Source organism: Mya arenaria, chromosome 1, assembly GCF_026914265.1.
Source record: "Mya arenaria isolate MELC-2E11 chromosome 1, ASM2691426v1".
Lineage (NCBI taxonomy): Eukaryota > Metazoa > Mollusca > Bivalvia > Myida > Myidae > Mya > Mya arenaria.
The window spans coordinates 59,926,929-59,950,907 of NC_069122.1; the positions used below are offsets into that span (position 1 = coordinate 59,926,929).

At 36.7% G+C, this 23,979-nt stretch overlaps 1 protein-coding gene across 5 annotated transcripts; it reads right to left on the minus strand.

Annotated features, from left to right (window-relative positions):
* Positions 1-743: 743 nt before the first annotated feature.
* LOC128239288 (mediator of RNA polymerase II transcription subunit 24-like) lies at positions 744-22,660 on the minus strand. 5 transcript variants are annotated; one of them, XM_052955882.1, is made up of 25 exons: positions 22,623-22,660; positions 19,415-19,651; positions 19,029-19,146; positions 18,629-18,711; positions 18,151-18,263; positions 17,733-17,805; positions 17,197-17,344; positions 16,607-16,727; positions 16,077-16,236; positions 13,385-13,504; positions 12,229-12,356; positions 11,757-11,843; positions 11,197-11,302; positions 10,659-10,807; positions 9,710-9,833; positions 9,225-9,394; positions 8,744-8,843; positions 6,744-6,919; positions 6,118-6,221; positions 5,762-5,889; positions 5,182-5,402; positions 4,122-4,273; positions 3,763-3,837; positions 2,909-3,051; positions 744-1,302 (listed from the first exon to the last, which is right to left on the minus strand). In XM_052955882.1, the coding sequence occupies exons 2-25, from the start codon at positions 19,484-19,486 to the stop codon at positions 1,165-1,167; spliced, it is 3,009 nt and encodes a 1,002-aa protein (XP_052811842.1). In that variant the 5' UTR covers positions 19,487-19,651; positions 22,623-22,660; the 3' UTR covers positions 744-1,164. The 5 variants fall into 5 exon arrangements, with proteins under 5 accessions (XP_052811842.1, XP_052811834.1, XP_052811866.1 ...); XM_052955874.1 differs by lacking the exon at positions 22,623-22,660 and adding an exon at positions 20,098-20,223; XM_052955906.1 differs by lacking the exon at positions 22,623-22,660 and adding an exon at positions 20,098-20,216 and having other exon boundaries at positions 10,659-10,795.
* Between the last annotated feature and the right edge of the window lie 1,319 nt (positions 22,661-23,979).

The window sequence follows — 23,979 nt, forward strand, 5'->3', positions numbered from 1 at the left end:
AACGTTCTGATTTATTGGACAGAAATATGTGCTGTTAAGTGGCAGTTACATGACCAAATCGTATGCATCACTTTATCACACTTCTTCAACAGAGAATATTCTGCAATACCTTTTTATATAAAGAAGGGTTTTAAAAGTAGTTGCCCTTACTACAGAACCTAAGGATTTCACTGGTATTCTACAGATATTTTCAAAATAAAAATAGGAGACAGCATGGACACCATCATAAAATATGATTTGACGCATGTTGTAATAATTCTTGAGCAGATTTTTTAAACTAGCTTTAAAAACGAGTGTTAAGTGAACTGTAAGCTGACCGAAATTATACAGATAGAAAACAAACATAAGAGCTTCAGAAAAATAAAAACAATAACCTGAGAGCTTTTGAAAGCAGCTTTGTTGTTAAACTCACTACGGTCACATGATATGAAAGTTAATTGCAAAGGTAATTTTAAACCAATATTTGTAAAAGCATTTTCCTGTAACGATATTTTATTTCGTGAAGCAATGAATTACAAAATTGTGAAATTGCACATTTATAAATTAGTTATGGAATTGTGTTCTAAATAAATTATAATATTATATTTGTTTTTCTTTGACTGTTACAGTGATAAGGGAACTCAGAAAGGGTACTTACACACCATGAATATTCTAGTGGTTTTTAAATATTTGAACATTTTAACTTCAAGAGTTGGTACAGAATAGAGTAAGCTGGGCACAAGAAAATAATTCTACAAAAGGGCAATGTTTTTTGACTCTTTATTCCATCAAGGGAAAAACAAATCATAGACAATATAAAAAATAGCAGAAGAATCCGTAATTGCACAAATTAAAGAACGTTTTCAACTATTACACTAGATACCATTTAACAGTATTTCCTCCATATGGACAAGCAAACACAGTTGTCAATGGATACATTTGTAAAAGTATTACATTCAAAGTTGTTTGAAATACTAAATGTTCATCGAATCATGCTATCAGAGGCTGGTAATGAAAGCTCTGCTCTCATATTTATGGTGTCTTGTCTTGACAACTGAAAATACAGCATTGCTCCAAAAAGGTAGTTGGTCCAGAAAAATGCATGAACACCTTCCACTGGCCATATTGGTCCCTTTTTAATCTGTTAGGGCAAAATGAATCCCATGCTTTAGTCAGATTGGTTCATCAGTCTCTTTCAAACCTAGCACTTTGGCACACCACTTTGGTTGCAATTTTCCTCCCAGTTGTGTTTGTAAGGTCACAGATTTGAAGCACTTTTTCATTCTCGAACACTCCTGGTATACACTTTAAAATTTGGCTTAACTGAAAAAGGAATAGAAAGCTATTGTAATATGGTATAATATGTGATTGTTTTTTATTAATCTTCAATATTATTAAGTAAGGATTACTTTTAGAGGAATTATGATATTTCATGACTTGATCAATAATCCTGCATGTGTTATCATTAGGGAATTTACGGTATTTATGTGGTCAATGATAATTGTTTACTGTTAACTGTTATTTCATGATGTCGGTCACCTGACCAGTCATGTGATTAAGATAGAATTGTTGGTTCCCAAACTGGTTTTCATGTTTTTCTCATTAATATTCATTCCATTTTTAGCAATCAATGAGTATATGTTTTCCTGAGTTTTTAACCAATGAATGTCTTGTTTCAAGCTTTTGGTGAGCCTCGGCCAAATAATGTTTCTCAGGAACATTTCTGATTTTGGTTTCTGGCGTGATGGTTCTAATTAATTTAATAAAATTTCATTGTAAGGGAAAACATCAAATTAAAGGTATTTGCTTCTTTTATGTTTTTATTCTACTTGTATTGCAATTGAGATTCAAATAGTTATTTGAGATTTATTCTTGCTGGAATTTAACATGGTGTTTTAACAAATAACTTAATATTTATTAACATGCATGTTTCAGCTTTACCATAAACATGTAAGAGGATGAGCGTGACTCCTGTCTACTTCCATATCAGTAACTGAAGTATATACGATTATAGTCTACTAGAGATTATACTCTAGGTGTGCGTGTTTTATGTATATCAAGAATTGTAAATTTCTTTGTATTGTGTTCCATATAATTAATTATATTAACGGTTTTAATAACCTACATGAATTAATGGAACTCGCTGTATTTGTGTATTTTGTCTTGTGTTCTATTGCTTGTATTTGTGTACATTGTTTTATTTACAATTTAATTATAGTTATGTCCTATGATTGTTTCAGGGCTTATTAAAAATAGCTCAGTTCATTATTTGGAAACGTATTATAAAATAAACATATTGGAGACAACTGAAAATAAAGAACTCAAAATATTAATCACGCTTTGTCTTTTTGGATCTAAATGTTTGATTCAATATAAAGATACAACACTATTGAACATCATTTAACACCTATAAAGGACAGAAAACGATATCTAAGATAATGGCATGCAACTAAAACTTTAATTTACTGCAATTAACTGTAATCAATACTCTTATGATATGCAATATGCAGGGGAAATAGACGGAAAAATTGTGTTAAAAAAATTGTAATACTATGTTTAGTAAAAAGGAAATAAGTTATTTCACGCCCAATTATAATTTTAATCATATTCTGAGAATTCAGCACATGTCTTGGCATTTATAATGCTACATAGGTAAAAACAGCCTTATACTGAAATTATACATCAATTTATATTTTCATCATAACAGCATTATTTTTTTCCCTTATAACTGAAATATATGGAAAAGAACTTAGATCAAAATTGAAAATCATGTGTTTGTAATAAAGTGAATACTTAAACAGTAGATTTCAAATACTTTGATTGTCCTTTAAACAAAAATTGGAAAACCTGTCTTTCTTACATGGAATGTCTTTCTTGCATTTTTAACCTTTATGCTACAATAGTCGAGATATTGAACACATCATTTTACCATGTTAGAAGGCATGAACTGGAGAATATATCTGGCGTGTGGTCCGCACTTTACAGCCTCATCAATAAAGCCGATGACGAAACTGGTCTTTGGGCTGATTTCTCCATCATGCACGATGGCATTCATCAGTCGGAAGAGATTTACTGTAAATCGGAAGGTTTATATATTTGTAAATTTAATGGGGATTTGCATATCATACTGATCATGATGTGATCATTCATTGCTACGAAATAAAACCAAGACAAACACAGGCAAATAGCAAATATGAGAGGGCGAGATTGGTCTAGTGGTATAGGTGTCCGCCTCTCACCCAAAAGGTTATGGGTTCAATCCCCACCAGGGTGAGAGTGGTCTAGTGGTATAGGTGTCCGCCTCTCACCCAAAAGGTTATGGGTTCAATCCCCACCAGGATGAGAGTGGTCTAGTGGTATAGGTGTCCGCCTCTCACCCAAAAGGTTATGGGTTCAATCCCCACCAGGGTGAGAGTGGTCTAGTGGTATAGGTGTCAACCTCTCACCCAAAAGGTTATGGGTTCGATCCCCATCAGGGGTACTCTCTCATGGTCTCCATACAAGGACGCAGTACTGGTTTCTCCACAGGAAACGGACTCGAGAGTGATTCTATAAGCTATCAGCTTTTGTCACAATTGAGCAAAAAAGAATTGGTATAAACTAAATAGCAAATACACATATAAAATCACACCAACATGTACTGTATTTTAACAATTTTGTATGTATTTTATATTAAATATATATTTTGTTTTGTTCTATTTTTATTTCTTCCAAGACGCAATAAGAAATAAAGCCTTAATACATTACGAGAATATGAATATTGAACCAGTATGAAAAACATACTAAGAGCTTTGTTCAGCGGGTCTTTTGTGTCGATGACTGGGGCTGCATCTGTGTCCTCTTTCACATTTAGGAAATCTTGAAGCAAAGAAAAATACCATCACTATGGGTTTTATTTGAGATTGTAGTTATTGCAAAACAATAGTATTTATTATCTGGTACTAATTAATGACAAAGGAAGTCTTATAAATATTGCTTTATTTACCAAAAAAAAAGAAAAAGAAACACCCTAGAAATAATTAACGGTTTAAAACTTTGTCAACGTAAATCATGTTATGCAAAGTATTAGTCTATGCCTCTAAATGGTAATTTGTAAAGAAATCTTCTCCACATTTCGTTGGTAAAAACAAATCTTAACCCACCAAAATTAAAGCCTTCTGAATCGAGGGTTATCTGAGGTTCCATCTTGGCTCGTTTTGTCTGCAGATGTCTGCTGTCAAAGTCATCAAAATCATCAAGATCAAACTCGTTTCTCGATCGCTTTCTGCCCCGTCTGCTCTCTTTCTGTACAGACCTACATGACAAAACACATTGTAACATAACTATAACATTATTATCCAGATTTTGAATATAAGAATGTGGTCAAGCAAGATTATTCAGCGATGTGGTCAAGCAAGATTGTTCAGCAATGTGGTCAAGCAAGAATGTTCAGTGATGTGGTCAAGCAAGATTATTCAGCGATGTGGTCAAGCAAGATTGTTCAGCAATGTGGTCAAGCAAGAATGTTCAGTGATGTGGTCAAGCAAGATTGTTTAGCGATGTGGTCAAGCAAGATTGTTTAGCGATGTGGTCAAGCAAGATTGTTCAGCGATGTGGTCATGCAAGATTGTTCAGCAATGTGGTCAAGCTAAATTGTTCAGCAATGTGGTCAAGCAAGATTGTTCAGCAATGTGGTCAAGCAAGATTGTTAAAAAAAAAAGGTGATATATACAGGTTGTTTAAACTCTCAAAGTCCTTTTATGGGTTCGATCCCCGCCAGTGGTACTTCCTCATGGCCTCTCAAAATGGACAGCAGTACTGGTTTGAACCAAGGAAAAAGACTCGAGAATGATTCTATAAGCTATCAGCTTTCTTCACAATCAAGCTATTAAAAAGAATTTAGTATAAACTACACTACACAATACTGTTAAGTAAAAATTTGATACTGTTTTTGATGAATTACTGTGTAACCAGGTAATGAATAGTGGCACTTATACTGTGCTTTTATAGCGATGCAATAGAGTGCCTGCCTGCAGACCGAAAGGATGTGGGTTTGATTCCCATCAGATGCAAAATGCATATTTATCTAATTTATCATATTTGGCGCCCAATGGAAATCACTCATTTGTTTACCAGCCATGTTACCAGCTTACGCAAGTGCCCTCGGGTCGGATTTTTCTATCCGTACCTGAAACACATGATAGATACTTATATTCTACACACCTGGCAGCCTGTGCAGCTGTCACAGTCATCACACTGAATTTAGCGAGTGTGTACCCTCTGGGATCTGTCAACATGGCGTGAGAGTCCGCCGACAACAGGAGGTTGGGGAGTGTGTGTAGCAGGACTGACAGTGCGATGTGTTCTAGATCCATGTGGGTGATGGCTGCAGCCAGCCCGAGATTCACGTGCATTTCCTCCACTCTGTGACTTTCCAACATGTGCTAAATATCATAAAATAATATTTTCAATTTACTTACAGAAAAACGCAAAAAAATCTAGACACATGTTTCAGTAATAAAATGTTTTTAATGTACCCTGAACAGTTTAAAATGTATATTTAAGCCTTAAGTGTTTTTACCTTAAACATTTGTGGTTCCAGTTGTTCTTATTAAATTGAGTGGCATGAAACAACAAGTGATGAGAAAAGCTCCACATAACTACCGTATGTACAATCTCATTATGAAAGGTGAACTATGTTTCAACTTAGTATCTTGCATAGAATGAAGTAATGGAAGTATTTGCCAAACAATATCTCAACTATTTTTCTTTTCAAAATAGATTATTTTCCCCCCAATTTTACCTGGACTTGTCTGTCTGCAAACCAGTCAGAGCCACAGAGGTTGAGCAGCGCCTCGAGACAATGAAGATTGTCCATATCTAGCCATCCCTGTGTGAACACTGCCTTCAATGTAGTTGCCATCACATCAGCTGCAATACAATGCCACGGATGTTTATTACCGGGTAGAGCCATCGTTGATAATTAGAGTCTGACAGTCAGTGCCACACAGTTTTGGAATATCTCTAGTGCCTGGCTTACAATGCATGTAATATTCCTGTATTCCAATGCAGGTGCAAAGTCTACACAATAGGTTGATAACATATTACTAGGCAAATGTGATGGAAGATAAAGCCTGATTGGAGGCAGGCAGAACTCACCGGGCAGACTGTTGGCTGGCACATACTGGGGATTGGGGCGTCGCTGTGCCGGGGGCAGAATGTCCTGAATCATCTTATGTACTACAGACTGCATCAGCTGGGACCTGCATTGTACCAATAACATGGAGTTAGTCATTTTTTGAGGGCTGATGTATTGTTAATAAAATAACACCAGAAGAACTCCATACTGACACCAACACTGTGTTTAGTTTTTTGGTCTAGGGACACAACGTAATAAATATTTATGCAAGAATTACGAGCTTTGCTTACCAAATTTGTTTTGTCATTAGAAACATGAGTTCAATGCTTGAAGTGGAATTCTTTAATTGTAATTGCTTTATGCCTGAATTTCTTGCAGAATTATTTCAGACAATCAAGCGGCATAACTCAGTAATCATTGGAGCCAGACAACTTTTGGCCAAATGTTAGTCTTTAGTTTTGACATCTTATTGTACATGTACTGTAGTTGAATTCATAATGAGTGCTTCTGTGAATCTATATCCGAATAGAATCTTCCCGCTTTAGACTGAAATCTTGATAACTAATATATAAAATTTACAACTACAATTAACTTAGGGTACTAAGACTGTGTTGAATAATATATCGAGCTGAAATGCATCAATTACCTCTCGGCATAGTATGATGGGAGGTTGTCCCCTGAGAGGGGCTGTATTAGCTGCTGCAGCATGGACAGAGGTTTGGTGCGGGCATCGTCACTCAACATGTTGATATAGCTACACATCCATGCCACCACACACACTGGCAGGCTCAACATCCGGTTCTTCACATAGTTTAGTATCATCTGTTTGGCAAAGATTAATCCTCAAAACTACACATCTAAATTCAACTGCAAAATTTGTCTTAGCATAGCAATCTTGGGAAAAAATTATAAAGAAAACAAGAGAAAGTTACAGCCCGGACACGACAACCTATACTCTATGTCCTTATATGCAGCACTCCATTGTGAATAAACACTAAGTGTGACCTTGACCTTTGAGGTAGGGACACGGGTTTTGCACGCTATACGTCATCTTGGTAGGTATATGGAACACATGTGGCAAGTTATTTTAAAATCTGTCCATACAAGGGAAAGTTACAGCCCGGACACGACAACCTATACTCTATGTCCTTATATGCAGCACTCCATTGTAAATAAACACTAAGTGTGACCTTGACCTTTGAGGTAGGGACATGGGTCTTGCACGCGATACATCGTCTTGGTATGTGGAACACATGTGGCAAGTTATTTTAAAATCTGTCCATACAAGAGAAAGTAACAGCCCGGACACGACAACCTATACTCTATGTCCTTATATGCAGCACTCCATTGTGAATAAACACTAAGTGTGACCTTGACCTTTGAGGTAGGGACACGGGTCTTGCACGCCACACTTCGTCTTGGTATGTGGTACACATGTGGCAAGTTATTTTAAAATCTGTCCATAAAAGGGAAAGTTACAGAGCCGGACGGACGGAGGGACGGTACGATTTTAATATGCCCACCTGAGGGGGCATAAAAATACTCTAAAGTCTGAGTCTAAAGATCAGCTCTCAGTAAAAATGCTTTCATATGATATCAACCATGGTATAGCCAGCAAAACAGACATACAGCACATGAAGACCATCTGTTGCAAATGTGCAAAAAACATCTGGGTCAAAAATTGCAAAAATATAAAGGGAAAGAGGGGTATGGCATTAAACTCTATATGAATGCATAAAAGAAAAAATCCCCTCAACAAGCCCATGTTAATATTGACATAATTGTTTGTGTACGGTCGAAACTCGTTATGTCAACTTTGTCGGGACCTAGGGAAAAAAGTTGAGATAACGAACATTCGACACATCCGAATTACACAGAAGTATCACCAATACCAACACATGAGTTTGATATATGTCCGACATCAGACTTCTGCAATTGAACAGTCTTGTTTCGGTCATGGAAACAGCAAAGGTATTATTGAAAAATAAATTGATAAAAAAATGAATTATTTGTGCCAAATTAATTTCATTCCCGTTTATTGATTACACAAATCAGATATAAAACCACAATAACATACACTTGTTCATTGTAAGAAAATGGTAAAGCACATATGACAACAACCCAAAATAGCACGTTTGTTATGCCCCTTGGTTTTCTACTTGCAGTATAGATAAATTACTTTGTCACATGTTGTCGATTTACCGATAATGTCATCGTCAAGCTAAATTGTGCGTTTCAATATATAGCTTGATCAACAAAAGACTCTTTAATCAAAAACGTAAACAAACAACTTTAATTATTCACACTTTCCAATTAACCTCCAATTATGACAGTTTGTTATTTTGACATGCATCGTAATTCAGCGACATGCCGCAAACTTTCATAACAATTTCCTCACCTACATTTCCATCTACAGTTCGACATAAGGGACAAGGAAAATGTGAGAAATACGACCAATGGGACTGAAATAGGAGGTCGACATAGCGAAAAAATCGAGATAGAAAAATCGACACAAACAGATTTATTTTATATAGATTAAGAAGGAATAAATTCGGGACCGGAGAAAAAAGTCCACATAACCGGAAAGTCGAAATATCCGACGTCAACATAGCGAGTTTAGACTGTATGTGGATAAGTATTTGCTACCTTGATACTGTCTGAGGAGAGCGAGCCATGTTCCCAGGCAAACAGCACCTCCTGGATGGCGTACGGCATGTTGTTACAGATCTCATGCCATTTGGGGCTCCTGTGAATATAAATCCAGTGTTAGTATACTTTGATATAGTTAAACAGTATACCAGTTTCCCTCATATTATTTGATGCAAAGGATCTGTGGTTCCAGGCAAACAGCACCACCTGGATGCTATGAGGCATGTTGTAACAGACTTTAGCAAATACTTTCAATGGGTTAGCAAATCCTAATTTTAAGCTCTGGGCTTTATTTATTCGATTAGGAATTACAAACAATACAAAAAGGGCAAAAACTCTGTAATTAGAGTTATGGTTCTTGTACACTGCACTTCCCTCTCATTGTGCTTTACCATTGTATTAAGTTTCAATAAATTTCATCCGAATTGAATATTGAATACCTTCAGTTGTAATTCAATAAATCCTTCAGAAAACTTACCCCTGCGTGTAGTCTGAACCAGATGTGAGGGCGTTCAACAGAAAGTCCACTTTTGAGGAGTCAGATGACATACTGATATCTACAGACTTGTACTTGCCGTCCTCTGGTAGGCAGCGTAATACCCACTGGACAAAGAATGTGTTTATACACTCCATGTTGGATGTTATCAGCTAGAAAATATACAAACATGATCATCAATTTGTTAGTGAATTAAGTTGTATTTTATAAAGGTTCTTGACTAGAACATGTAGCCAAACATTTTCTCCATGTATATTTTATTAAAAACTTCACATATTTTACCTGGAGCTGAAGTAAAAAAACTATCAAAATGCATTGACACTAGTTTCATCCTGACAAAAAGGCAATATAAGCAATAAATGTAAAAACATGGGATTATGAAACGTGTGATTGCGATCTTGAATGCTCCTAGGTAAGTTTATATTTCATAAAGTTTTGTGAACCAAACAACTAGCAACTCCCCATACCTCACTTCCATACAGCTGGGTAATGTGGCACAACATGAGAAAGGAGATATCAAACAGCAGGGCTCGTGTCGTGGAGCCCTTGCCTCCCTCAGGGCCCGGGCTCTGCTTGGCTAACTCATTAAATCTAAAACACATATTTAAGAATTATTACACACAGCTGAGGGTCATATAACATTATAAGGACCGGCCAGTCAGCCCCCAAAGGCGTATATGGACCAAGGCGCTAGCAGAGGTCCATTCACCTTAGGGGGCTGACTGGCCTGTCCTTATAATGCCATATGGCTCAAAGTGTTGTGATATATTTCTTATATCATACCAAACACCTTTTCACCATTTAATAATTTTAAAGCGTCTTTGACGTGTTTTATTGAACAAATCTAATAATGTTTACTTGCGAAAAAAATGTCATTGTGAAAATTGCAAGCAGCACTCATCAGTCCATATTATATGATGTCATCGATCCATATTATATTTTTGCGAGGTCCGGACCAGCAAAAAACATGATATGGACCGCTGATGTCATAAAAACTGGATTTTTATTCAAATACATTGATATACGGACCGATCAACTTTGTATACACACAGACAAGACAAATTTATGTAAGGTATAATATATGGCCATATAATACAAATACATTAAAAGAAATAGCTTGATTCTCTGATTCGTTCATTTCTTCACAAAGAAGGTTACATACCACAATTTTTTAACTTCTGACATATCAGCTCTACAAATCATTGAATTCAAGAAACAAAGAATTATACATGCATTTCTTCATACCTGGTTTATAACATTTAGAGATTTTGCACGTTATACATATTCAAAGAGAAATGCTCTTAGGCCTTGAAAACTCCTTTTTCCATTCAAAATCCTTTGAAAAAGTTTAATTCAAAATGTAATCCTATCTGAAGCTGACATAGCTCACACATTCATGTGTAGTTATGAACTTACTTAATTAGTTTGAAGCAGAATGTCTGCAACTTTCCAGTAGCGGCAGCAGCAGCCATGATCAACTCAAAACTCTTTAACATGTGTTGTAGCACCCCTAGCTGGGCCTCCTGGTTCTTACTGTAGTCTGCATCAAGTGTCTGAAATGGCATCTAATCATAGCTTGATTTCAAAATGTTAAAGTCACATACTGAAGGAATGGAATAGGTTTTTTTTGCATCACTTTAATTTAAAGCTTGCGCTCAAATAATTTTATTTGAAATAATTTATCACTTTTTTGCCAATAAAGACATCAAGTGTTAAATTTTACAGAAGAATATGATGGCTTTAATTTCACAAGGGTTTATTTCTTACATTGTTGTGCCCAAAATGCCCATCTTTGCTATTAAATAACATACGAAAAGTCTACTTTGTCTCAACAGTAGCACTCCCTGGCATCACATATACAAAAGATGTGAAAAGGGTTAAAACACTAAAAAAGGACCTCACAAATTCATGTCAGTTAACAGTAAATGGGTACAACTCAAGGGAATAAACCAACTTTGAGGATACTGCTGACAGTGGGTTCAGCTCGTAGGATGAGACTGGCACATGGCTGGTTGGCCTGTTGTTGGTCTGTTGGTCTGGGTCTATCCATATCACTAACTCTGTAATAAGAGCCAATATTATCAATATTGTACAGTAGACCATATTTTGTAATGTGTTTCCTTCTCTATTGTAGTTTGTGACATATTAAGCAAAAGGAAGCTAAAAAGTGCTATCAATTGTGATTGATTTTATTTCATTATTCGTGTATTTATGAATGACTAATTTATGAGTTTGATGATAAGCTGTATATTTTTAGATCAAAACGAAATAATGTAAGTAATAATGTACAATATCTTACAATATTTCATCCAGTGAAAAATCACACTGTTAGTAGCTAGATGTCTATGTTGCTAAAATAGGGCTTAACTTCCCCTCCTCTTTCCTTATTCTTTGGACAAATGTCCAACCAAACTTCTGAAATCCTAAAAAGTGGGCTAAATACATTAAAAATGCCCTCCTAAACTAAAATATCAGTTGTGATAAACTTTGAAGTGTCTGCAGTGTAAGCATTACCTTTTGGCAGTAATGCTTTTCTGTTGTGCAGCTGACAGTAGGTTTAGTTTGGTACACTCTCCAAGCAGGAAACCCAGCAGGTCACAGCTGTAATAAGATATTGCACATGATGAATAATGAATTTGGGAGACATTGATCACCATAAATCTCTCTAGCAAGCAAGCTCAATTTGGTTACCTCTCCAAGCAGGAAAGCCAGTAGGCCACATCTTTAACAACAAAACCATGGTCAATTATATTCTTATTTGATCCCATTACACGCAGGCAACTAGAGCGGTCCTATAGCCAAGGCTCAGCAGATGACAGACACTATAAACACATTGTTGGCATAAAATTATATATCATGGTGAGCATAACTACCAAAGGCACATACAGAAACATGAAAAGAAACAACCAAATCCTCAACTATTGTAGAACATTATATTCTTTAGAACAGTCCACATGTTTTTTTCTACAGAAGATGCAATACTGACTTGTGTCTCGAGTCTGCCAGATCCAGCATACTGGTGCTGTGAAGCAGCCGTTCAAAGCCCGCCTCAAGGTCGGAGACAAAGTCACGACTCGGAGACTGTTGTTGGATTTTCTGTAGAATCTGGGGCACCTGCAAACAGAGGAACGTCATCTATTTCTACATGAATTACTGGAATAAGCAGAAAGTTTAAGATTGATGTTTATCTGAACAGCACTAAGCAATAACGAAACCAACTATTTCTTTCAAAATGGGATAAAACAATGAAGTATTGTCCCCGTTAATCGATCACCATACTTCACCAGGGGTAATTTGTATTTGACAGATAAAAACCTCAATCTTATAATTGAAAAATAACTTCACAATAACTTAAACAAAGCAAAATAAACAGCTTTCATATTCATATATTGTTTATTACACTTGTTAACATTTTAATTAAACTTGTTATTCTTTTACACCACTCAAATAAGCATTTTATGGATTATTAATTTATATTACATAATCAAAATTTAGATTTTAATCATAAGGTCTTGACCAAATATTGGTGATAGATTATGTTTTTAGACTAGTTTTCAATCCCTACTTTTATCTTCAGAAGAGCACTCTGACACCCCAAATAAAACACTGAGACTTGGTTCACATTTATTTGCTCAGAAGACCTCAGAAGATTATAGCAGCCCATACAGTTTCACCAAAGAGAAAAAACTACCATGAGAAGTTGTCACATCATTTTTCTTGTTTCAAATCAGTGGATTACAGTGCCAAGCAAGTGTTCCTGAATGCCAGGGAAACAGCATCATGTAGCTATTAAGAGCTATTCCAGTAAAACATATAACCCACGGGGCGAAGGCAATTATTTAAATAGTATATCGTTGGGTGTCTTTTTTCACTAATTTGGACCCCTAGAGGGTAAATTTGGTTCTGTAGGTGGGTGGCATAATTTAAAAGTGCCTCCCCCCAGATGTTATATGTTTAAATGGAATAGCCCTAAGAATCTTTATGCAAAATAATTGCTATTATAACTAAATTATGCCTGGTTTTAGGCCAATCAGAATTACTGTAAATGTACAGCAGCATAACAATATCTCCAATTTGTAAACTTAAGCTTAATTTACAAACACCCACTAAAGCTAACATCCCAAGACAGAGTTTTTACTCACCTTTAGATAAGTAAACGCACACATGCGAAACTGTTCCTGACTCTCCCCGGGTTTTAGGTCAACGAGCCCGATAAAGCAGCCTCGTAACACTTCACAGAACAAGTAGGAACGCTTACACTTCTGAAACAAACCAATTCAATACGAATTTAAAACCTAAATGAAGTAGTTTTTTGGGGGATGCATTTAATATTTATTACATGTTTGACCACTAATTCACTACAACTATTATAATTTAATAAAAAGTTCCGCAACTTAGAGTATTGTTCCAACTTTACAACTCAATTTTTTAAAACAAAAGGCCCTCATGGCCAAAGAGGGCCTATGCTCTTCTGGCATGGCTCTTGTGGTAATTTTCAATCCAGAGCATGTATGTATGTGTAATAGGCAACAAACATATAGTACACGTTTTGTGTTTGGGTTAGCTGAAAACGTTGCACGTTCAACATCTGAGGACAGAAATTGTTGTAAGCAGATTAGTTGCATGAACTATTTTAATAAGTGCCAAGTTAAGGTCATCTGAGGAAAAAGAAAATACTTGCATTCAAAACTTTACTCATGGTCAAAATTTCATTTCTGTAGCTTTTAAAATAAAAAAGTTGGTCAAAAGGTCAAAGTCAAGGTCATCCGAGGAAAACATTGATGCTCGTTTGCAAAACTGTACACATGGTCCAAATTTCATTGCTGTAGCTTTAAAAATAACAAGAGCTGTCACAGCACGCTCGACTATTCTGCCGCTTTCCAGTGTAAGGATTGAAAAAGTTTGGTGAAACATGCATGGGTCACTGTATTAAGTCTCAATTCAATAAATCAAGTAGTTGGTGAGATATTAACCTGTGCTTACATGTAAAACCTTGACCAGAATTTCAAGTCAAATAATAAAGGGGCAAAATTGATATTATATGCAAGATAGAGTTATCTAACTTGATTAATTAAGATTAGGTGGTTGAGTACCATTGTATAAAGTCTCAATGCAATACATCAAGTAATTGCTGAGATATTAACCTATGTGTGCTCACATGCAAAACCTTAACCAGAATTTCTAAGTCGCATAATAAAGGGGCAAAAATTACATTAAATGCAAGATAGAGTTATCTTACTTGATTAATTAAGAAGGTTGAATGGTTGAGAGCCTGTGTATAGAGTTTCAATGCAATACATGATGTATTCGCTGAGGTATTGACTTAAAAGTGGTTACATGCAAAACCTTAACCAGAATTTCTATGTCGAATAAAAAAGGGCCATTATTTGAATCTAATGCAAAATAGAGTTATCTAACTTGGTTATTTAAGTAGAATGGATGGTTGAGTACCATTGTATAAAGTCTCAATGCAATACAACAAGTAGTTGCTAAGATATTAACCTATGTGTGCTTACATGCAAAACCTTTACCAGGATTTCTAAGTCAAATAATAAAGGACAATTATTTGCATTATATTCAAATAAGTGTTATCAAATTTCATTAATTTAGTAGGTTAGATAGTTGGGAATACATTTATAAAGTTTCATTGCTATAAATGATGTATTTACTGAGATAATGACTTAAAGGTGCTTACATGCAAAACCTTAACTAAGGTGTGACGCCGACGCCAGGGTGAGTAGTATAGCTCTGTCAGCTTTGGCCCCAGGGGCATAATTTCAACTGTTTTGCTAGACGGTCATCACATGATGCTCCACAACATATATCAAAGGTATGAGCCTCGTGGTTTGAAACAAGAAGATTTTGAAAAAAAATTCTTAAATAAATCTCTAGGAAACTTGTGACCCCGGGGCAGTGCCAGTTTTGACCTCAGGGGCATATTTGAACAACCATGGTAGCGGACCACTAAATTATGCCTTATTCAAAATAGCAAGGATCTGCATAGCTGTTTCAGACAAAAAGATTTTCAAACATTCCCAATTTAAGTATACCAAACCTGTGAACCCCGGGGGATGGCTAGTAATGACCCCAGGGGCATAATTTGAACAAATGTTCATAAGCAATTGTGTTTAGATGGATGCGCAAACACACAAAAAGATTTTCAAACATTTCACAATTGAAGTCCAAACCTGTGAACCCCAGGGGCATAATTTGAACAAACATTCACAATCAATTGTGTTTCGATGGATGCGCGAACAACAGACACTTTAAAAATGGCCTTTGGCCTTTCAACAAGAACAAGCGAGAGTAAACACAAAACCAACTGCACAACCAAAAAGCAAATTGTCTCCCTTTAATCCTAGACTTTACTTAACATGTAAACTTGGCTAAAAATAGACTTCGCTCATGTAGACTTGACTAAAAATAGACTTACCATAGCTAAAAATAGCCTATCTTTTAAACTTTCAAGGCCCATAATCTAGGCATGCATGGGCAGATCTGGCTGGTTTTCGAAAGGAACCAAGCTCTGGTGGATATCCAAATACTGTACTAGTTTCATCAAGATACAATCAAAACTGAAGACTGTATTTTGTCCACAAGCAATTGTTTACAGACGCACTGACGAACATATGACGTACACATTACTATCGCATCAGCTCTTCTGGCCTTTGGCCAGTAGAACTGAAAAATTATCACATTTAAAACAAACTTCAAACATAGTTACTAATGGCATTTTAAGACAGCTAATTCGCAGCAAAGACACATTCAAATATTTAAAAATACAGAAAAATTACAGAATTATTAAATGTCACAGATACCCTACAAGAGACTCACAACTAGTTTTTCAATGATAAACAGCTGGTCTACGAAGGGCTGTATGTCACTTGTGGGATTCAAAATGGCTTCCTGCATCACCATGGTAACAATAGTGGAACAGATAGGCATGCTGGAGACATCAAGGACTGCATCAGGGGTGACTGCCATTTGCTTTACACTGAATAAGAAAAACAAAAAATAAAAAGTTAAGTTTATAAAGTATGTCAATTTTTATTAGTTGAAGCGCCATGATAATCATAGTGATACAGATTTTCAGGTTTGTAAACAGTGTCTAGATTTGGAAGAAAATTGTTTTCTGGAGGGAGTCTCTATTGGCTTTATATGTGCTACCAATTGTGAAGTAAACAATAGCTTTTATATTTAAAGTAATTGTGTCAGATGAGTGCTAAATGTTAGAGAAGTGTTTTGGAAGATGACAGCAAGTGTGGCATTTACAGATAAAAGCATAAAACATTAACATCATTTAAACTGTTCAAATATAACAGCTGAACTAAAGACACACTTTAAAAGCATATAAGTTAACCTACTTTTTTAATATGTCGAGGTTGGAGACATCATGTCTGAGTTCAGCAGAGATGGAGTCCTGCGGGATCTGTGACAGTGTGCCCCGCATGTTTAACTCTGTCTGTTCCATGTTGTTATACACCTCTGTAATATATAATGGACTGCTCATGTCAGTACAGACAACTTAATTTCTACTCATTGTTCTAGCTTTATAGTTAGGAAAGCAGTCAGCTTGAATTCCATGTCAAGAGTAGAAACCAGTACAAGTGTGGCTGTGCCCCTTTTGCAAGGTTATCAGAACATGTCCCCGATGCACTTTCTAAGACCAAGATTATATGTCACATGACTTAACTGACTGCAGTCTAACCAATCAAATGGACAGGAGGAAAATACCAAGAATGCCAAAGCATGTCCACTTTTCTCAGCCCATCAAAGGGCATAACTTTACAACTAGGGGTATTAAAGCCAGTATGATGGGCCTTGCAAAACATATGCATAATGTCACAGGTAACATGTTTTTTCTTTGACTATCCTGAATGTTTTTCAGTCTTGGCAAAGGCTATGACACCCAAACTGATAAAAAAACAGGTTATAAAGCACATAAAGTATTAACCTGAGTTCTCTGCCCTTGCTATGTACAGAAGTGAGGCAATTGTCTGTGATTGTGCCATGGCCTGCAGGGCAAGAGCTCCGGAGTGAAGCAGGTTCTGGTGCTCCGTCTGTTCACTCTCCAGAAACTGCTGGGCAGAGCGTAGCATCACCTGAATGGATAAGAATTATGACCATAGTTCATAGTGGAAGCATAGGTGCTCAAAACTAGTGTAAGATATTCTTTGCTGCAATTGAACATTGAAACAAAATTATTTAAAAATGGCTGCTTAATTAACTCAAAGAAATGAATGTAGATCAAAACGAATCACATGGTATGAGCCTTCATAACAAGCATTGTACGAAGTCAGAATTAGATTAGAACAAAACTGCATACAGGCAGTTCCCAGAAAATTGTTCTTTACATGAACCATTCAAGAGTGTATTTGTATTAGTTGTTAATGATTACAGTCACTACTTCAGATATTCATGCATTTGCATTGATGTGTGTGACATCTAAGTTGATAATAATATTGAAATACTTCAGTATTTATACACTACCTTTAGCAGCCAGTATACAAGAGACTGTAGAGTGTGGCAAAGAGCAAGTCCTCCTTCTGAACCATAACTGAATCTGAAATGGTTCAAGTGTTAGTTGTTTTAGCTACATTTTGTGAAGACAGATAAAGTTTTAGCTACATTGTTGACCCACTCAATTATGATTCTACATACCAGTACCATTACTGTTGACTATTGTATCAATTTTAGGAATGCCACATGACAGTGCATCTGGTTGGACTTCACAACAGAATACCTTGGGCAAGAAGTATACAGGTGTATCACCAGGCTATCTCACTCTCAATGTTTACAAGCAATTTCCCTTAGGGTCACAAAAAAAGACCTCATGGATGAGAAGCGTTTACATATACCACAAGGCAATCTCAACATCAAGCTTCTCGACTTATTGTTGAAGTCTTACCCCATGTATGTGGAGAGATGTTGAGCCAAGTCAACGAGGGCCAGCAGACAGTGAGGTTTGCTGAAGTCATCGTAGTTAGTGATATACTGGAACGTAGCTGAGACTGGCAACAACTGGTAAAATAATACACGTGAGGCTGTAATTATATTAACTTTGCATATTTTTCATGCTCAATGAACTTCTATGCTGATTTTGATCAATTTCTTCTGATTTTTGTTATCATTGTTTCATCACACATGTCAATACAAAGGTTTAAAATATAATGCTTTAAGTTTAATCCTATTTATTTAAGCTTGATTTTGACAATAGCTTATTGCCGAAATAATAATGCAAGAGACCATTCCCTGTTTATGAACCATGAAAACCAGTATTGTGTTAAATGGTGCCCTTAATGAAAGGCCTTGAGAGAGAAGAATTATAACTTTCACTCTCCTAAAAGTGATTGCTTTATTCATATATTAAAATATAATCCTTTTACCTTGGAGAATGTGGCGTGTTTCAGGTAGGAGAGGATGAGACTGTTGGGGTGGGTACCCACTAGTGCTTCTTGGAGTAAAATCTCTGAAACAAGATAAAGATTTAATTTAACCAAATAATATATGCTTACAATTATCATGAAATAGATTTCAACCTCCTATATTTCAACTGTTTTGTAGTTTCAATCATGGACAAAACATCTAAAGGAAATTGACAAATTTGTAACGTCAAGATGTCATAATGTGAGTGCAAATATTTAAAAGTAAAGATTTTGAGAGGTAACTTTAAGTTACTTCTGAAGGAGACTTGAAGTTGTTCAATCATTTTAATATTGGCCGGCCACTACACATGTATTTGTGTAATTGTGCCTACAATACAACATGTAAATCAATTCATAATACCTGCACACTCCCTTGCCCCAGCTTCAGAGTTAGAGGTGTGTACAAGGCGTTTAAAGTGGATTCCCCATTGTATGTCTGGCCATCTTTCCCTCCATGCACGAACCAACAAACTTTTCACCTGGACAGTATTTCAATAACAAGATTCATGTATTTCACTTAAGTAAATCCTTAAATTAGTACTGATTGATAACATGGCTTTGTGTAGATATAAATAATTAATAAAATATCTATTCCTTAAATATCAAAACCAATTTGAAGTGAGATCAACAAAACATGGCATATACACTAATTTGTTAGAATGTTATAATATGATATCTAATGGCAACAAATGAACAAAGGTACATCTGAAGTTTACTTTTATTTATAAGATAAATAACAGGACTCACTCTGCTAATAAGTCCCTGACTGTCTGATTTTCCAGCCATCTGTTGACTGGTACCTGCAGTCTGAGAAGCCATTTCCAACCTAACTCAGTCCAAATTAGCAAGCCCGCTCTGTTTCAATGCTTTCCTGGCTTGCTCAAATTCTAGATTTTATACAGCAGGGCTTTTTAAAAAAATTGATGCCAAGTACAAGTGTAAAAATTGCTTGTTTATTCAAAACGCTAATTTCTTGGACTGCACCTGTAATGAATACAAGTAAGTTAATAATAGACATTTATTCCATTATATTTATCTCCAGTTATTGTTTAACTGTGATACAAATATTTCAGCAGAATATAATAAATGTTTTGAAATAAACATTTTTTAAAACTTTAATGTCTTCAGTTCATTTGACTGTTAATTGGAAAATGGGAAACATTAACATTTTAGATCAGCATTATACATGTAATTAAGCTGAGGTGATTACCAGGAAAAGTCATAAATGAAGCTCCAAGCCAGCAGGGTCTGTCCCCAAGTAATTTTTTTTGTCTTTAAAAATAACAAATTTAATAAAACTGCAGTTTTGATAGGTAAGCTTCTTGTTTTACAAAGCCATTGTAGTTACCAAAGGTATTCGTTAATTAACATAATGAGTTTTTAACATCAATGAATTTTTACGCAGCTAATTAACATTTTTAGTTGTATACCGGTCTAATCGAAAATCACTGGTTACTTCAGTCGTTAATTGCACGTGCCACGTGTGTTATATTTGAATAAACAAACAAACAAATGGATTGCAGCACCTTCCATCTTCAGATCCAAGAGCTCTGTCTACAGGAAATGCAGTCATCTGAATATTAGCCTATCAGCGATTTGCTTCTATCACTTATCAGCTATTGATAAAAGCAAGTCGCCGATTGGCTCGCAGAGCATGGGTGTGAATGCGATATTGGAAAATGACTTTATTCATAGATTGACACTAGAGTGACATTTCCCTCAGGTCAGGTGACCCCTATGATTAAATTTAAGATGCATCAGATTCGGGTCATACGATTTCTGTACTTCAAAACAATGGAGCTTGGGTCCATTGAAAGCACTGAGTCTGAACTTGGATCGCTATCAATTAAGCCTTTGACACTGATTGCTACTGGAATACAGTACTGCCGTTTGTAATGAACATGGTTTATAACGTGTCATATCGTCTGCATTCTATTCAATCCCCATGGCGAAGTAAGATCTTAAAAAATTAGTGAGTTTCAGTTTGAGCGGGGAGTAGGATTACATTTTGTTATTGGTCCCAGGTTTTACCTAGTCACAAAAATGCGCGATTAAGGAACTTTTCTAACATTTTCTAACATTTGGATATACATTTTGTTCCCTAAAGGCCACAAGTCAACTGATCCATGCCAATGTAAAATGTATTCTTCAACTGTAATGCACCAGTAAATTGTAGCCACCCCCCCCCCCCAGGTCTGGGGGCATAACGGGGATAGCCGGGGAAATGGCCCATGTTTTTACCTTCCAGGTGGCCCCGCAGTGCCGGGTGAATGAGGTGGTTTTGTCTTTGCGCCACAAATAGCGCGGAACGGTTCTTTCCTATAGTCCCGGGGGTGCGGGGATTTAACCAGCACTACGTCCCCGCAGGTCAGGGTTTTTACCCGGGTTTGGCTGGACCGAAAATCAAAATCCCCGCTATTCCCCAGACCTGGGGGAGCCGTGGTTACAATTGAATGGTGCATAACTCCGCAATACTTAAACACTTCACTGTTAAATAAATCCACAAAAGTTACACATTGATTATTTTTAGCCAATACCTTCTCTTATTACACTGAAGTGTTTCATAGAACACTAATGCACAAATCAATTGTAACCACGACCCCCCAAGTCCGGGGGTATATAGGGGATAGCCGGAGAAATGGGCCATGTTTTTACTTTTCAGGTGGCCCCGTAGTGCCGGGTGAATGCAGTGGTTTTGTTTCAGCTTTAAATATAGCGGGGAATGAGCCTTACCTAGGGTCCCTGGGGTGCGGGGGCATTTGGCGGGGATTTACCATCTAGTTTAAATCAATGCTTAACATTGAACATTGGAATAGAAAAAAGTTTTTATGTTAACATAACCGCACTCAGTCGAGAAACCACTAAAGAAGACATTTACCAGAGGGGCCACGATAGCGAAAGCTAAATTTACGGCCTGAAGATTACAGGTATTACAGGTATAAAGTAAACCTGGGAGGAAAAGTGCGCCCAGTGTGGGGCTCGAACCCACGACCGCCGGAACACTAGCACAAGCTCCAACCAACTGAGCTAACCGGGCGGCTGGTTCTTACCCCCACACACTACACTCCTCCCCCCATTAACCTTTTAGGCCGACGGAGGCACTACTGCCGTTTACCGCTGCCACCAGTAAAGTAAACATAGGAGGAAAAGTGCGCCCGGCGTGGGGCCCGAACCCACGACCGCTGGAACACTAGCACGGCCCTCTAACCAACTGAGCTAACCGGGCGGCTGGTTCTAACCCACACACACTACACTCCTCCCCCCATTAACCTTTAAGGCCGATGGAGGCACTCCTGCCGTTGACCGCTGCCACCAGTAAAGTAAACCTAGGAGGAAAAGTGCGCCCGGCGTAGGGCCCGAACCCACGACCGCCGGAACACTAGCACGGCGCTCCAACCAACTGAGCTAACCGGGCGGCTGGTTCTTACCCACACACACTACACATCTGTTCATCCCTTCAGGGCGGGGATTCTAGCCGGGTTTTGCTGGACCTGAGGGGACCGTGGTTACATTTGACTGGTGCATAATTCAGATCAATTTCTGTCAACAAAGCATTGCCATTTGGGAACTACCTAGCAGGTGCCCGTTATCTTTCCGCTCAATTTACTTAGCGCTGGGATCTGTCATTCTTGGCTAGGAAAACTAGGCTAGGATAAGGACGCGTAGAGTTGCCAAATAAAAAATCGTCAAAGACTCTGAAGCGGCTGTTTACATGGACTTGGTTTGACCTAGTCATTCTAAAATGCCGTCCAGGCTTCTTTTTTAAAATGACTAAGGTTTGACCATACAGACTACACCAGCCACTCGCGAAGGAAAGCAAGTTATTAACAGTATTAAAAACCTATGTGATTCTAGAATAGAGAGTGTCAGAAAGGGAATGCTACTAATGTATTTTAAGAGAATTTCAAAGATATGATAGACGTATTGAATAAATAGTACATCAAATACAATAAACCTTTTAATTTATCATCAGCGTCATTAGCGTCTTTGTCAATCAAGCGCCTAACTATTTGTGATAATAGTCGAAACGTCATTGCTGCAAACGGTAGCGACAACAAAGTGAAACTTAACAACTTAAATGTACATGAATAATTAATTTTTTAACCTGAACGTATTTAAACAGAAATAACTAACGTTAGTTGAAATAAAGCATATTTGAAGCTTCTAACAACCTTATGTTTGTAAGAAGCTTCAAGGATGCTTAAAAATGTATGATAGCGAGACGTGTCTACCAAACTAATAAGGATGTAACACCCCCTCTCCACGAATCCGGAATACTGTGAATTAAAACGCCCCAATATTGCTTGATTTTCATGTATAATTTATTTATATTTTGGCTGCTCTGGTCATTATAAAGACAAATAATTGAAGCGTTCTCGGGTAAAGTACGCATACGTTGCTTTAATCAGCCAGTGTAAGCAAGTGTTGATGTTTATTTATAACACAATAATGAGCATGAATGTAATTTAAAAAAAAATATTATTTATGACAAGCTCGTATCGAAACTTAAACGTATTAAAAATTGCCCTCAAAGTAGCCTCTGTTCAGACCAATTCTCGATTGGGCAAAAACAGAAGCGATATTCCAAGTCAACGGTAGCGGGTAGAAACGAAATTCGCTCTTCTTAACTACACATTGAATAGAAACAAGGGATACAATCAAGAACTTGAAATAATGATTAAATTCTACTTCAACTGTGGTTAGGTGGGTTCGGCAGCTAACTCCGATATGTATTCTTCGAAAGTGTTGTAATAGTGACAAATTATTTGTAAATGTCAGTTTATTACAATGTAGCTTATTACAGGGACTCGTTCGTGCACGGTTTGTAAAATGCACTTTTTTTAAGGTGTGTTGTTTTATTACAAAATTATTTTTTGCAAGTCATTAGGAGTGTAAAACTAAGATATTGACAGCAAGAACTCTATCGCTCAAATATTGCCTTAGAATACGGTCAATACCATCATTTTGAATATACAATTATATAGAAAGCATTCAACATGTGGTGGTATAAATTTATATAGGTGGTCACTAGTTCAATATGTCGCGCAGTTTGCTATTCTTATAATTGCCATTTTTTATGTTGGTCCATGTATTTTGAGCCAAAACTTCCTCAAAGTCTCAAAATCTCGCTTCCCATATCTGTAAACACCCGAGTTGTCGACGGTTTTCCTTCAATATCCTGTAACTCCGATACTGGATAGCTTGAAATAAAAAGCCGAGAGCAACATGGAGATTGAAGAGCCAAATGCGCGTCACGATGTTTTTGAAAATATATATTTTATACTATTCAACAGGCGAAAACAGGTTCTAAT